Below are 14237 nucleotides of genomic sequence, written 5' to 3'. Positions count from 1 at the left end.
ATCCACCACAACCTTCAGTCAATTGTTTCAGTGGTTAATTACATGCACTGTTAAAAATGTACACCTTATTTCCAGTCTGAAATTGTCTAGCTTCAACTTTCAGCCATTGGATTGAGTTATACCTTTCGCTGCTAGATTGAAGTTTCCATTATCAAATATTTGTTTCTCATGTAGGTATTTGTAGACTGTAATCAAGTCATCACTTAACATTTTCTTTAAGCTAAATATATTGAGCTCCTTGAGTCTCTCACTATGAGGCATATTTTCTAATCCTTTAATCATTCTTGTGACTCTTCTCTGAACCCTCTCCAATTTATAGACATCCTTCTTTATTTGTGGATGCCAGAATGGGACACAGTATTCCAGCAGCAGTCACGTAAGTGCCACATACGGAGGTAAAGTAACCTCTCTACTCCTCCTTGAGATTCCTCTGCTTATGCATTCCAGCATTACATTAGCCAGCTTTTGGCCACAGTGTGACACTGGGAAGGCTCACGTTCAACTGATTATCCACCACAAGCCCAGTTTTTTTTCCAGTCACTGCTTCCCAGGACAGAGTCCTCCATCCTTTAAGTATGGCCTACGTTCTTTGTTCCGAGATGTATAAGTTTACATTTAGCCATATTAAAAAGCATAATGTTTGCTTGCCTGCTGCTTATCAAGCAATCCATATTGCTCTGTATCATGATCTGTCCTCATTATTTACCATTCCCCCATTTTTGTGTCCTCCAGTCAGTGATTATTTTGTTTTCTTCCAAGTCATTGACAAAAAATGTTAGTGTAGGTTCAAGAACCAATCCCTGTGGGACCCCACTAGAAACACACCCACTCGATGAATATTCCCCATTTACAATTACATTTTGAGAGCTGTCATTTAGCTAGCTTTTAATCCAGTTATTGTGTGCCATGTTAATTTTATATCCTTCCAGTTTTTAATCAAGATATCCTGCAGCACCAAGTCAAATTATATTACATCAAATACATATGTTGATCAGTCCTTTTTGCTCAAAAATAATTTACAAAAATTGTTGGGCAATACCAAATGTTTTGGTAAGTTATCCTTAGGTATTTGTTGCTGTGATTTGTTGCTTACTCTTACAGATTCACACATGTATTTCATTTCCAAAGTCCAGCAACATGATTCCCTATAAATTGGGTGCCAGTTTAGATGAAAGACATCCTCCTTGTGAAAACCATAGTCTCTTTTCCCTTTTAGTGACTAGTACAACAAAGAATAAATCTTAATGGTGCAAATGAAAATGAATACTGATGATCTTAAGAAGTTATAACAGAAGATCTGATATCATACCAGTAATTTTGTCATTGGTGTTTAAAGTGACTTCTGAATTCTGATTGGGGGTTGAGTTGGCATAGTACATATATGCAGCCACTAGCCGTTCATATTTTAACTAAAGATTAAGAATAAAATAATTCATGAAAATAAACTACTGAATTAAAAGTCATGTATCATTCCCTTCCCTTAATATAAACATTTACCTTAAAAAGAATATACTCTAAAATTCTGATTTACCAAACTCTGGTTAATCAAAATTCTCAGGAGTTGTATTCAAAAAGTCTGTGCTTCCACCCTTGCATATTGAAGATGATGTTGGCCAGCTTTGTAGATTAGCTAGCCTTAAAAGATCAATGCTGATTGGAGAACAGGCTATTCTACAGCCAACCAATCATTATCTCTTCACTGTTACCTAGGTTTGGGGAAATCCTCAGTGTAGTCTTTTCAAAATGCATAGGCGACTCCTCTGTCTTACTGAACCCTGTCTTTCTAAAGGCTTCCAGCATCCTCCATCTCTGGGATTTTGGAGTCATGCTGTATTGAACAAACATATGAAATACAAACTGAAACTTGAATTTTCTTAAAATAGCAGAGCAATATTTCTTCAATTATTTTTGTGGCTCAAGTCTGCTGATGGGTGGAAGTTGACAAGTTAAACATAGCCGTCAGAAGTAGTCTTTGTATATATGTTCATTTTCAAAGGGACACAAGGTCTACATTATGTACACAAACAAGAATAAGAAGATAATGCCTGTGCAAGTCTTGATCAGTTTTCCAATGGTTTAGTAGGTCTCTCTTTTTGTTGCATAAACATAGATGCTTGCTAGGAGTTAATTCAGTCTGAAGATGATGAATTGCCCTCCCTTACTTGACATGATGGGGAATCAAAATTATTCATTAGTTTAAAAAAAAATCAGTTTCTTCTGGGGTATCTCCTCCAGTAATGCTATCTAACAGTCCTCTCTTGTAGGTTCTCACTTTGATTACCAACTGGCTGTTTATATGGCTATTTATCTGTCCATAAACCCCAGAAGCACCATTCTTTTCATATTCTACTTCAGTCTTCTCTTCACCTAAACTAAGATTTATTTCTAAGTCTGTCATATATGCAAGATATTTGTTTATGCTTGACTAGAATTACCTTACTTTCAGATGTGTCCATGGAAAAAATATTTCCTATATTTAAAGAACTAAATTGAGGATGAAATATGTCTGATCTTATAGCAGCGTTAGGAGCATTAATAAAGCTTCAGCAACTAACTTAGAAATGAGAAAAAATGTTGTTTGTAATTTTTGTATAGTATTGGACAGTCTTGAATTTCTAGCCTAAATAGAGAGCTAGTATTTTATGGTAAAATTAACTTCAGTTCTTCTGCAAAAGTGTTCCTAGACCTTTTATTTTTTCCAGTGGAAGGAGGGTTACTGACATGCCGTTTGCTTACACTTGTGCCAACCCTGCTGTGTGGCTCCATCTAGTTTCTTTTATCCCCCATGTTTCAGGTGCTGAGCAGGAAAAAGTGTTCCATAGGGCCTCCAGTATCTTGGGCAGGGGAGAACATTCATGGTTATTTCTTCAGCTGAGTAGTTACGGAAGATATGGGGCCTTATATATAATCATAAGATATAGATAATTATACACACGCATACTAGAGCTGGTTTTATATTTTAAATGTGTTTTTGATTAAAGAATGAGAAATAGCCAATTTTCACCAAATTTATCAGGTTTTTCACAAAAAAAAAGAGAGCTCAAAATTGTCCATTGTTGAAATGCCATTCCCACAAAAAATTTGTTTTGTGTTGCAAACTCATTAACTTTTGAAGAAAAATGTTGACAAAAATGAAAAAAGTTCTCATTTTCATGAAAAATTTTCATGGGAACAAAAAACTTCCTGACCAAATCTATGGAAGGCAAGATTCCATTCATTTAAAAATATAGCTATTTTCCTTACATACTAAGTGTTTTAAATTTCAGCTTGTGAGATTTTTTTCCCTTACTTAGAGACTGCACTTATGCTGGTCTGTTCAATTTTGTATTAGCTATAACACTGTATTGTGTATATATACAGTGTTGAAGGTTTTCTCCCTATACTGTGCATTTGCTCATAGGTGTGAATGTGTATAGATATCAAACACAATAATGTTTGTGATAAAATAACTTGGATTATTAAAACTGATTTCCTGCTATAATTAAGGTAAATATTAGTTAATTCAGCTTAGGAGGACATAATAGCCTGATAAAGTGTGTTCTAATAGAGCTTTGAAGTCATTTTATGTACCTTATTAACTAGTGTTGAGTTTGTCTCAAAAGACAGGAATTTTGTTCATTTACATTGGAAAATACACATTTTAAAATCTCATCTGTTTTTCAATTTGAATGTGGTAATCTGCAAACAGGTAATGTTATGACCGAACAACAAAAACTTACGGATATTCAGGTCACCATAATGACCCATTTGGGGGTATGACAGTATAGGGTGTGATGTAATATACCTAAATTACTACATAAAGATGAGCCCAATAAATTACAAGTGACAGTGTCTTCAACAAGTGACAGCATCAAGAAATTACATACAGAAAGAACTAATATTGCATACGGGGAAATACAAGGGATGGTATAGTTGTTACAGAGAGAATGTTTTGTTCTCCCATTCACGCTTATGGAGTTAAGTGGATAACTCATGCATATGAGGCATTTCCTAGGTGAGTCCCTAAAGATATCTCCCCTTTCTCCTTTTCTGTATCCCTATAATTTTGTTTTGTGATGGTTAACTGCTACATAATAAATATGCATATATATGATTCTCGAGCACATAGAAGGAATCCTCCATTCTGGAGATCAAACTAAGGCTAAACAAATTGCTGAAACTTTTTATTTTGGCACTTAAAATGCTACTCTCCTATAAACACTGGAATTGCATCACAGTCTAAGGCTTTGTTTACATTACCGCTTTTGTCAGTAAAACTTTTGTCAGTCAGGGGTATTAAAAAAACAACAACACCCCCCTGACCAACATAAGTTACATTGACAAAAGTGCAGGTGTGGACAGCACTATGTCTGTAGGAGAGGCTCTCCTGCCGACATAGCTAGCACTACTCATTGGGGGTGGTTTAATTATGCTGGCTGGAGAGCTCTCTCCTGCTGGCAAAGAGCGGCTACACTACAACTGTGCTGCTGTAAGGTCCGTAGTGTAGACATAACCTAAGCCTGCTACTTCTGGCCACAGTAAACAGCTCTTCTCAGCAGCTCTGCTCTGAAGTTGAGGATTTAGGCCACTGATTTTTGGGTTTTGTCAAACATCTTCACTTCTCTGTTCTTTCCACTCTTCCTGATGATCTGTACTGGGACTATGGCCTACGGGGCTTAGTGGTGCTGCCGCAACCTTGCACCCTGTGTGCAGGCATTGTACGCTACCCAGAAATGGTCATTGCTGCCCCCATTCTTCACTTTCTCTCTCAGATATCACTGCTCACCAGGGAGAGTCTGTCAGGGGTGCTGAGTGGACTGGCTGAAGTTTGCTCCTCATTGTATGTGGCTCTTATTGTCAGAGATGAATGACAGGATACCTTCAGAGAAAGAAGTGATGTCTAGTGCAGACACAGACAGAAGTAGGATTTGTAGGGATTATGGCCAGCCTCTGAAGGGAATCCATTCTGCACCTGTGATTTGCGCTGCCCCTACCCTCCGCTCTGGCTCCCTGAATCTGGCAACACCATACTCAGTGCAGGGTAACCCCTCTGCCCACAGGGTGGATTCAAGATGCCTGAAGATGCTCCTACACCATAAGGACATGCACCTTATGGGGTCACATTACAATCCACTGAAAATGCCTTACCAGTGTTATGGGGATTATGCTTGGAGGGAGCCCACATCCATGGTTCTGCCAACCCAACAGCCTCTTTCTCCAGCCACATTGGTGGTTTCTGGAGATAAGCCTCCAAGCACGGATATGAATGATCCCATCAATTCTTCCCTGTCCTTGTTGGGAAGAAGGCTTCCATAATTGTTCAAAAATTCTCTATGAAAGCTTCTAAGAGAGTGTCCCAAGAGGTCTCTATTGCCTCTGTGGAGAGTGAATTATTTTCCTTCTCTAACTTCTCTCTTGGAGAGTCAGGCTCAAAACCCAGAACTTTTGAATGGTGTTATTGATAAATATATCCTTTCTATTAAATAAGATGCTGGCCATCCAAGAAAGGAAAGCTCATCTACTTGATTCCATTGGTAAGGTTAACCTTAGGGATCAAAGCAAAAATATACTGCCTTTTCACTCCTGAACTCTTTGGAGAATTCTGGAGCTTGTGCTAAATAAAGTCACTAAATATAAGTAGGCAACCTTTCTTGTTGTTCTGCATTTATGCTTCCCTGTTATGGCCTTTCTTCCTGATCCTATCCTGTAAGGTTAGATTTAATGTATAAGTTTCAATGCCAGCACTTGAACAAAGTATTCTACCCTTAACACATGACCAATCAATGTTTCCACTTTGTTCAGTCCCACTATTTGTTACAAGTTTGTCTCTTGCTAGAGCCCTGCCTTAATGGGAACTATGAAAAAGATGTGACGGGTTGGATCACAGAAAACCCCTTGGCAACTGCCAACTGATGTGTTGAGACTACTTCTGTCCCTGCTTTCTTGCCAGCTTGGGACTCCAATGCCTTGCCTGGTTTGAGCCAGACACGCTAGCCTGCTGCAAACCCAGGCCCAGGTCTGAATAATGTCCCCCAAAACAACAGGCTTAACTGAAAACAGCGTAAGAAGTGTTCCTGTCTCTAACATTCAGATGCCCAGCTCCCAATCGAAGGGGTCCAAACCCCAAATAAATCCATTTTACCCCATATAAAGTTTATACAGGATAAACTCAGAAATTGTTCACTCTCTATAACACTGATAGAGAGATATGCACAGCTGTTTCTCCCTCCTTCCCCCCCCACCCCGGTATTAATACATACTCTGGGTTAATAAGTAAAAAGTGATTTTATTAAATGCAAAAAGTAGGATTTAAGTGGTTCCAAGTAATAACAGACAGAACAAAGTGAATTGCCAAGCAAAATAAAATAAAACATGCAAGTCTAAACCTAATACAGTAAGAAAACTGAATACAGACAAAATCTCACCCTCAGAGAGGTTTCAATAAGCTTCTATCACAGACGGGATGCCTTCCTAGTCTGGGCACAATTCTTTCCCCGGTACAGCCCTTGTTCTGGCTCAGACGGTAGCTAGGAGATTTCTTATGACTGCCACCCCCTTTGTTCTGTTCCACCCCCTTATATATCTTTTGCACAAGGCAGGAATCCTTTGTCCCTCTCTGGGTTCCCACTCCTCCTTCTAAATGGAAAAGCATCAGGTTAAAGATGGATTCCAGTTCAGGTGACATGATCACATGTCACTGTAAGACTTCAAGCCCTCATTCCTCCCAGCCTGATTCACAGGAAGGCCTGCAAGCAAACAGAGCCATCCACAGTCAATTGTCCTGGTTGATGGGAGCCATCAAGATTCCAAACCACCATTAATGGCCCACACTTTGCATAACTACAATAGGACCTCAATTATATTTCTAGTTGCAGATACAAGAGTGATACATTTATACAAATAGGATGACCACACTCAGTAGATTATAAGCTTTGTAATGATACCTTACAAAGAGACCTTTTGCATGAAGCATATTCCAGTTACATTATATTCACACTCATTAGCATTTTTCATAAAATCATATAGAGTGCATCATACAAAAGACACTGCTGCTCATCAAATAGCCATTTTTATGTCACATCCCTCAGGCTTTTCTGTCTTAGATTAAGTCCCTGAACTAATCCTGTAGTTTTGTGGTGTTACCTGCTCTGAGGTAGCCTATCCCTCACTGAGTTGTTACCTTCTGTGTACAATGCTGTTCATTATTTAACATAGCTGTTTTCTACCTTCCTTCCTTTGCATGACTATAGCGAGGCAATGTATGTGATTTTCATTCCTGGGAGGTGAGGACAATCTCCAGAACCTTCTTGCCCCATGCATTGTTAGAGATGAAGAAGCTTTAGGGAGCATATTCAAACCCCTATCAGCTTTCATTCTCTTCACCTGGTGTTCGTCTGGTGAGGCACCACCCCAAAGATCAATTTATGTCTCCAGCCAAAAAAAGAACCTCTTCTGCTCCAGGCACTGATAGAAATTAGTCTGCAGGATTTAAGCTTTCCTTGCTTTGCCAGAGTGGAAAGGAAGCTCTGGTGAGACAGAGCCAGGGAAATTCTGATAATTCTTTGCAGGTTCGGCTTTCTCATCTACGGGAAATGCCTATAAGCCCACCTTGCAAATTAAACCTCATGGAAGATCTTCTGATTGAGGGTCCAATGAAATGCTAAGACCCAGTTAAATTCCTACTGATCGCTTGAAACTTGAGAAGGTGAACTTTGAGAAGATGGGATCTTCAAATCAACTTGTGGATGATGTTTCACAAAACAACAGTCCACCTCTTGAGGGTCTACTACTGTTTTTGTAAATTCTTCTGATCCTGAGGAATTGAACAGTATAGAATTACAAATCAATCCTTTCCAAAATCTGTGTTGTTGGATGGCTACATCAAAGGTCTCAGCTTCAGCACCTTTTACGTTACGTAACAACATTGAGAGTTTGAAGGGTATCTTCTGGTGCAGAGCACTGTTGAAGATATCCCTGTTGAAGGTTCTAAATCCTTTGCAGACTATGTGGATGAGTCCTCACATACTTTTAAAGAACTCTAGAACAACACTCCAGTCACTTGGCATTTATACACGAGTGCTGAAGAGAAGACACGATAGATACCAGCCTGCCCCAAAGCGTTGACCACCACATTTCACCCTCCAGATGACAGAGACCTCCTCCAAAGCTCAGGCAGACACCAGCACAAGGGGCTCCACCTCACACTTCCACCTCGAAACAGCAATTTTGAAGCTTTGGTTGAGGCCCTGAGATGCCTCCCTCTGATCCAGTTGCTGGAACCATCTTTACTTCCCCTTCAGTTTGGTGACCGCTTGGTTCTCTTCTACCCAGCATGGTGACAAATCACCTTGGACAAATGGGTCTTGGAAATAATCAACAAAGGGTTCTCCATTTCATTCCCTCTCCCAGCCCTCTTCAGGGACCCTTTTCATGAACACCTTCTACAAAAAGAAATAAACCACCTTCTGCAACTGGGGGCCATAGAACTGCTCCCATTCCAACACAGAATAAAAGATTTTTATTCCTGTATTTATTATTTATTTATTTTGTTTTTCGGTCCAAAAGAAATCCAGTGGGTGGAGACCTATCCAAGACTTGAGGAACCTCAACAAGTTTGTAAAACTACAACATTTCAAGATGGTCTAACTATCAATAATTATCCCAGCACAGGAACAGGGGGACTGGTTCTTTGCCCTTGACTTCCAAGATGCATACTTCCATATCACCATATATTCTTCCTGTAGGCAATTCCTCAGATTCGTCCTGTGTTCCAACAATTACTAGTGCAGGGTATCACCCTTTGGCCTTTCTGCAGCTCCAAGGGTATTTTCCAAAGTCCTCGCAGTGGTGGTGGCACACCTATGCAAGCAAGGGATTGTAATATTTCCATACCTAGACAACTGCCTCCTCAACATGCCATCCAGAGTTGATGCTGTCGAAGCCATAAGTAAAATGATGGACCTTTTCTTGAGCTTTGACCTTCATATAAACATACAAAAGTTGGTACAGCATCTGGAATTTTTGGGGGCCCATCTGTGTCCTGTACAAGCCAGAGGCTTCCTCACAAGTCACAGATTTTTGGCAGTAGTCAGTCTCATCTCCACCATGAGAACCAACCCACGGATCTCTGCCAGGACATGCCCACAGCTACTTGGTCATTTAGCAGCAGCCATGTTTGTGGTAAAACATGCCTGATTACACATGCGCTGTCTCCAGTCATGGCTACGGATAGTGCACATATCCCACAGACATAGCCTAAACAAACTCTTATCGATATCACTCAAGATCAAGGACTCATTAGACTGATGGCAACAACCTCAAAATGTCTGTGTGGGTGTTCCCTTTCTCCAACCCACACCACCCTTGATACTGACAACTAAGCCTCCTTAATCAGTTGGGGAGCACATATACAGACCCATACTGTGCAGTGCAGGTGGTTCCCTTTGGAATCCACATTGCACATCAACCTCCTAGAACTATGTGCAGTCTGCAATACATGCCAACACTTTCTGCCATTGATGAGACAAAGGACCATAACAGTAATGACAGACAACATCACCTGCATTTTCTACATCAACAGATAAGAGAGAGCGAAGTCACAATGTCTGTGCTCAGAAGTGCTAAAATTGTGGAACCGGTGGATCCACCATGACGTTAATATCTCTGCCTCATACCTATCTGGATGCCAGAACACCATCACAGACTCACTGAGCAGGACATCCTCAGAAGGTCACAAGTGAGAGTTAGACACAAGTCCAGCAGCACATATTCAACCACTGGGGATTCCTGAGCATATATCTCTTTGCCAAAAATGCCAAATGTCCACAATTCTGCTCAAGAGTGGGTCTGGGTCGCCAGTCTCTGGGGGACGCCTTCCTCGTTACATGGGATGCACCTCTACTCTACGCCTTTCCACCTTTTCCCCTATTGTTCAGAGTGCTCCACAAGATACAGGTGGAATAAGCCACAGTCATTCTCATAGCCCCAACATGACCATGACAGATTTGGTATCTTTATCTCATGCGTATGACAGCTTGTCCATCAATCACCCTACAGTTGACTCCACACCTTCTCTCGCAGGATGCAGGCCAAGTCCTCCATCCCAGTCTAGAACTCCTCCATCTGAAGGCTCCTTCATGGTTCTGGGATTTGGAGATGACCTGTTCAGAAGAGGTAAAAGAGATTCTTTTAAATCACAGATGTGATAGAACTCACCATATTTATGTCTATAAATAAAAAAGATTCCGGACTTGGTGTGACACCAAACATATCCCCGCAATGAATGCTCTTTTGCCATTCATTCTAGACTGCATTCTAGAATTTAAAAATCAGGACTGTCCATGAGCTCCATTTGCGTAACCCTGGCTGCCATCGCTGGCTGCCATATGCATTCCACCCCAAGATAGAAGGTCATTCCATATTTACCTCCACGCTAACAAAAAGATTCCTTCAGGGTCTTCAAAACCTGTACCCTCAGGTATGAAACTCTACCCTATCTTGGGATACCAGCCTAGTTTTATGCTTTCTGACTGGCTCCTGATTTGAGCCCAGCTATCCTCTTTCCATCTAAATAACCGTATCTACCTTCCTTCCTTCTTCCCGAAGCCACATGGCAACCAACATGAAACCACGCTACACACCTTGGATGTCAGACAAACATTAGCCTTTTATCTTGACGGAACTAAATCTTTCAGGCACTCATCATGCTTATTCCTCTCTATTGCTGAAAGACCAAAGAGATCAGCTGTATCCAAACAACGTCTTTCCAAATAGATCTTGGCATGTACCCTCCTTTACTACCAATGATACAAATTGCAACCCCCACCTGGAACTCGAACTCAAACTCAAATTCCATTCGCTCACTGTCCACCTCGATTGCCTTTCTAAACAGCATGCTGATTACTGACCTTTGCAAAGTGGCCAATAGGGCATCCATAGACACTTTTAGCCAATGCTATGCCATTACCAATGCGCATAAGATTCCCTACTAGGAATCACTGTCCTATCATCCTTGGTAGATGTCACTTGAAGTCCCAGCCTTCCATCTGGGGGCACTGCTCTACAGTCACCTACAGTGGAGCACCAATAGGGATGCTACTCAAAGAAGAAGAGAAGGTTACTCACCTGTGCAGTAACTGAGGTTCTTTGAGATGTGTGTCCCTATCGGTGCTCCGCTACCTGCCCTCCTTCCCTCTGCTGTGGAATTCAAAAGTGGACACTGTGGTAGAGAAGAAACTGAGACCATTTGGACCACACAGCACTATATAGATGCTACTCATGGCACGAGACTGGAAACAGGCACTGCTACCAAAATTCTCTGATCCCAGGCGTAGGGGGTGCTATCGCCCCTACAGTGGAGCACGCATAAGGGGACATATCTCAAAGAACCTCAGTTACTGCAATGTGAGTAACCTTCCCCTCTTCTGTGCTACGTCTGGCTTGAAATAAATGCTGGCCTAGATTTGGTCCTAAGACTCTTCTACCCTTTCATTTGGGGAATTACATTTCCCGCCTCCCCCTTCCGTGAATCCCTTTTCTATCTCCACAGCTGTAGTCACCAACCCCTCCCTATGTTTGTAATGGTGCAAGAATAGCTTCAACTATACCAGGGATAATGAAGCAAGAAGTGTTTTTTCTGCAATAGCGTTACACATTCATAGCATTATCCAGTTGTGTCGCTTACATTATGTTTAATTACTTCAGGTGTGAAAGTTTCAAGGTAACTCCCAGACCTAGGACTCCAGTTTTGCAGCACTGAAACAAAACCGTTCACCTACTTAGTATACCTTGTTTTATTTGTAGTTATTTCTTGTAACTAGTGAGAGCAAATAGGTTTTTTGATATTCTTGTTCTTGAGATGACCATCTGTGGTGTACTAAGCTTGAAGAACATTTCCTGTAGACCACAGTGAAGTGAATGCTCCTTTTTAATTTTTCTAGTAATAGTATGTTCATGATCTTGTGCTGTATTTTATGTCAGTTGTTGTACATTTCATGTAATCCAGGAATAATGGTAATTTTCTATTCAGCAGTAGTTGCACAGGAATAGGGAGGACATCTTAAGGAAGAGGAAGACAGGCAGTCATCTTGAATCTTAGTAATTCTTGAAAAAAAAATTAATGAAATATTTTTTGAAGGAAATGTTTAATTTGAAGTAGTTTTCTATGCTCATTCAATAATGTTACTGAGGAACTGCTAATTACTCTGGACCATGTTAGTAGGGTCCCTAGCCAACCTATGCAAATCATGTAACTGGCAATTCATAAGCTTTCAGATATGTGAGAAGTAGACAGTCATGCATATGCACATGTATTTTTGCTAATTGACTACTCCAGTCCATACAGCACCTTCAGTCCATGTAGCAACCTCTACAGCACGGCCAGAAAGTTTTCCAGTCAGACATCCAATTATACAGGTCATCAATTCTCTAGCAATCCAAGATGTTAGCAGTTTACTTCTATAAAGCTACACTCCTTTAGCAGTCTAATTCTATCACTCAGATTCTGGCAAAGTGATATTCTTGTCTGTCTCCTCCTGCCTACAGTCTCAACTTAACACAAGGGTATGAAGGCTAGGTGATGTATTATTGCTTTGGTTTGGATTTTTAATAAATTTCAATAATTATTTGATTAATTCCATAACTGTTACACTATTAAATGTGGCTTAAATTGATATCAGTATGTATTAATGACCAGGGGATCTACTCTTTTAGAACAGGTAATATTTAATTGTGAGCCTGAAGGTCTATTGCTATGCAACTGCTCAGTAGGTTAGTTTCTGTGTGAAAGGGTATAAGTTTTCCATTTGCTTGCCTTGAGGATTAGTCCCAAAATAAACAAACCTAATAGTTTACTTGCTGTTGTTTGTGAATAATTGACAGATGCGTAAGGGGCATGATATCCTTTACAAATTTCTTACACTTAATCAAAAATAAGATTAGATGCTGAAGATATATTGAATTATGTTACAGAATGATCTGTTGTGCCTGAGCCTGTTATATCTAATTTTTCTAATAATTTTAGTATAGTTGCTTAACATGTCATATTTTAATTGTTATCAATAAGAACAGAATCACTTAATTCCACCAAAAGTACAGAAAGATAGATGGATGACAAATTAATAATTTACCATATTTGCATAATACGGTGGCACAGAGCATCAGAAGGATTGATGGCAGAAGAGGTTAACAAATTTTAGCAGCTTCCATTAGCTTTTCATTGTCATATGTTTGTGGTGCTGACTGAAATAAGCTTTGTAGGAGATCTCAGTCTAGGGAACTAATTACTTGTGCCGATTGCCATACTGATGAATAGACCCTCATTGTATCATTCCCCTGAAGACGAGGAGCAGTCTGTGATTCACGACTGCATCCTGGCTGATATTTGATAATAATTTTAACAGATAAATGTAGGCAGAATGATGAAGTGCCTATCCATGCTCTACGACTATCAAAGGCATGCACTAGCCAGCTGTGTTCAGCCTTTTTTTATAATCACTAATGGAGAATTTTAAGTTATTAATCGAGCTTTGAGTAAATGTAGCGGTTCCCATGTTTTTAACAATTTTGGGCTCTTGTTTCATTTCTCTAAACTCATTGGATTTTATAATCAAATAGTTCAAGTTTTGACATGATTGAAATGTACTATGATGTAGCTATAGATAGCAAAAATAAGACTTTCAATAAAAGGAAATGCTAACATATTAGTATGTTTTTCAAGAAGTGGCAAGATCTAAGATACCAATGTTATTTTTTTAAATAATAGAATTAGGTATAATAATTCCATGCAATTAGATATGGGATATACTTCATTTTCATGTACTTTAGTAGCGGATCATCAAAATCTAGAGTTTTAAAAATTAAGTACAAGTGTATCATTGTACAATGGATTGTGGCACTGATTATTTTTGTTGGAAAGCTGGATTTACCTTTAGGTATTAATCTTGTCTTTGTTCAGATTTAATTTACAAAACTAAGGACATATAGATGTCTTGTATTTTTAACATTTTGATCTGTAAATTAGTCAAGGCTATCCATTTGTCACCTTGACAGGTACAGTTTTTTATTAGCTTATGAAACAGAAGTAGGACTTTACTCTGTATTTTTCTATTTATCATTCCATCAGAAGTTATATTAATAAATAAAATTAGTGTTCTGTAATTGAAGCATACAGGTTTTCTAACTGAAGACCTTTAATGATTGTGCTGTGCAGTAGCCTTTTTTTTTTTTTTTTTGGCTGTACCTGAAATAGGTGCTTTTGC

At 39.6% G+C, this 14237-nt stretch overlaps 2 protein-coding genes across 10 annotated transcripts in view; one reads left to right on the top strand and one right to left on the bottom strand.

The window, feature by feature from the left end:
- LRBA (LPS responsive beige-like anchor protein) overlaps window positions 1-14237 on the top strand; it is a 558473-nt gene that overhangs the window by 276543 nt on the left and 267693 nt on the right. For 5 of the 8 annotated variants that reach the window (XM_048847351.2, XM_075127733.1, XM_048847354.2 and 2 more), the window contains one exon: window positions 320-376. The exons of the other annotated variants lie outside the window; for them this stretch is intronic. In XM_048847351.2, the coding sequence (XP_048703308.2) occupies window positions 320-376 (57 nt within the window). The remainder of the gene's footprint in view (window positions 1-319; window positions 377-14237) is intronic. 8 annotated transcript variants of the gene reach the window in all.
- MAB21L2 (mab-21 like 2) overlaps window positions 1-14237 on the bottom strand; it is a 37390-nt gene that overhangs the window by 4769 nt on the left and 18384 nt on the right. Inside the window, exon 2 of one of the 2 annotated variants that reach the window (XR_012668104.1) lies at window positions 6288-10139. The exons of the other annotated variant lie outside the window; for it this stretch is intronic. The gene's annotated coding sequence lies outside the window, so the exon portion shown is untranslated. Of the gene's footprint in view, window positions 1-6287; window positions 10140-14237 lie in introns of those variants that run through there. 2 annotated transcript variants of the gene reach the window in all.

This window comes from Caretta caretta, chromosome 4 (genome assembly GCF_965140235.1).
Source record: "Caretta caretta isolate rCarCar2 chromosome 4, rCarCar1.hap1, whole genome shotgun sequence".
In the NCBI taxonomy this organism is placed as follows: Eukaryota; Metazoa; Chordata; order Testudines; family Cheloniidae; genus Caretta; species Caretta caretta.
The sequence above is the reverse complement of the archived record's forward strand: the minus strand, read 5'-3'. Positions and strand labels throughout refer to the sequence as shown.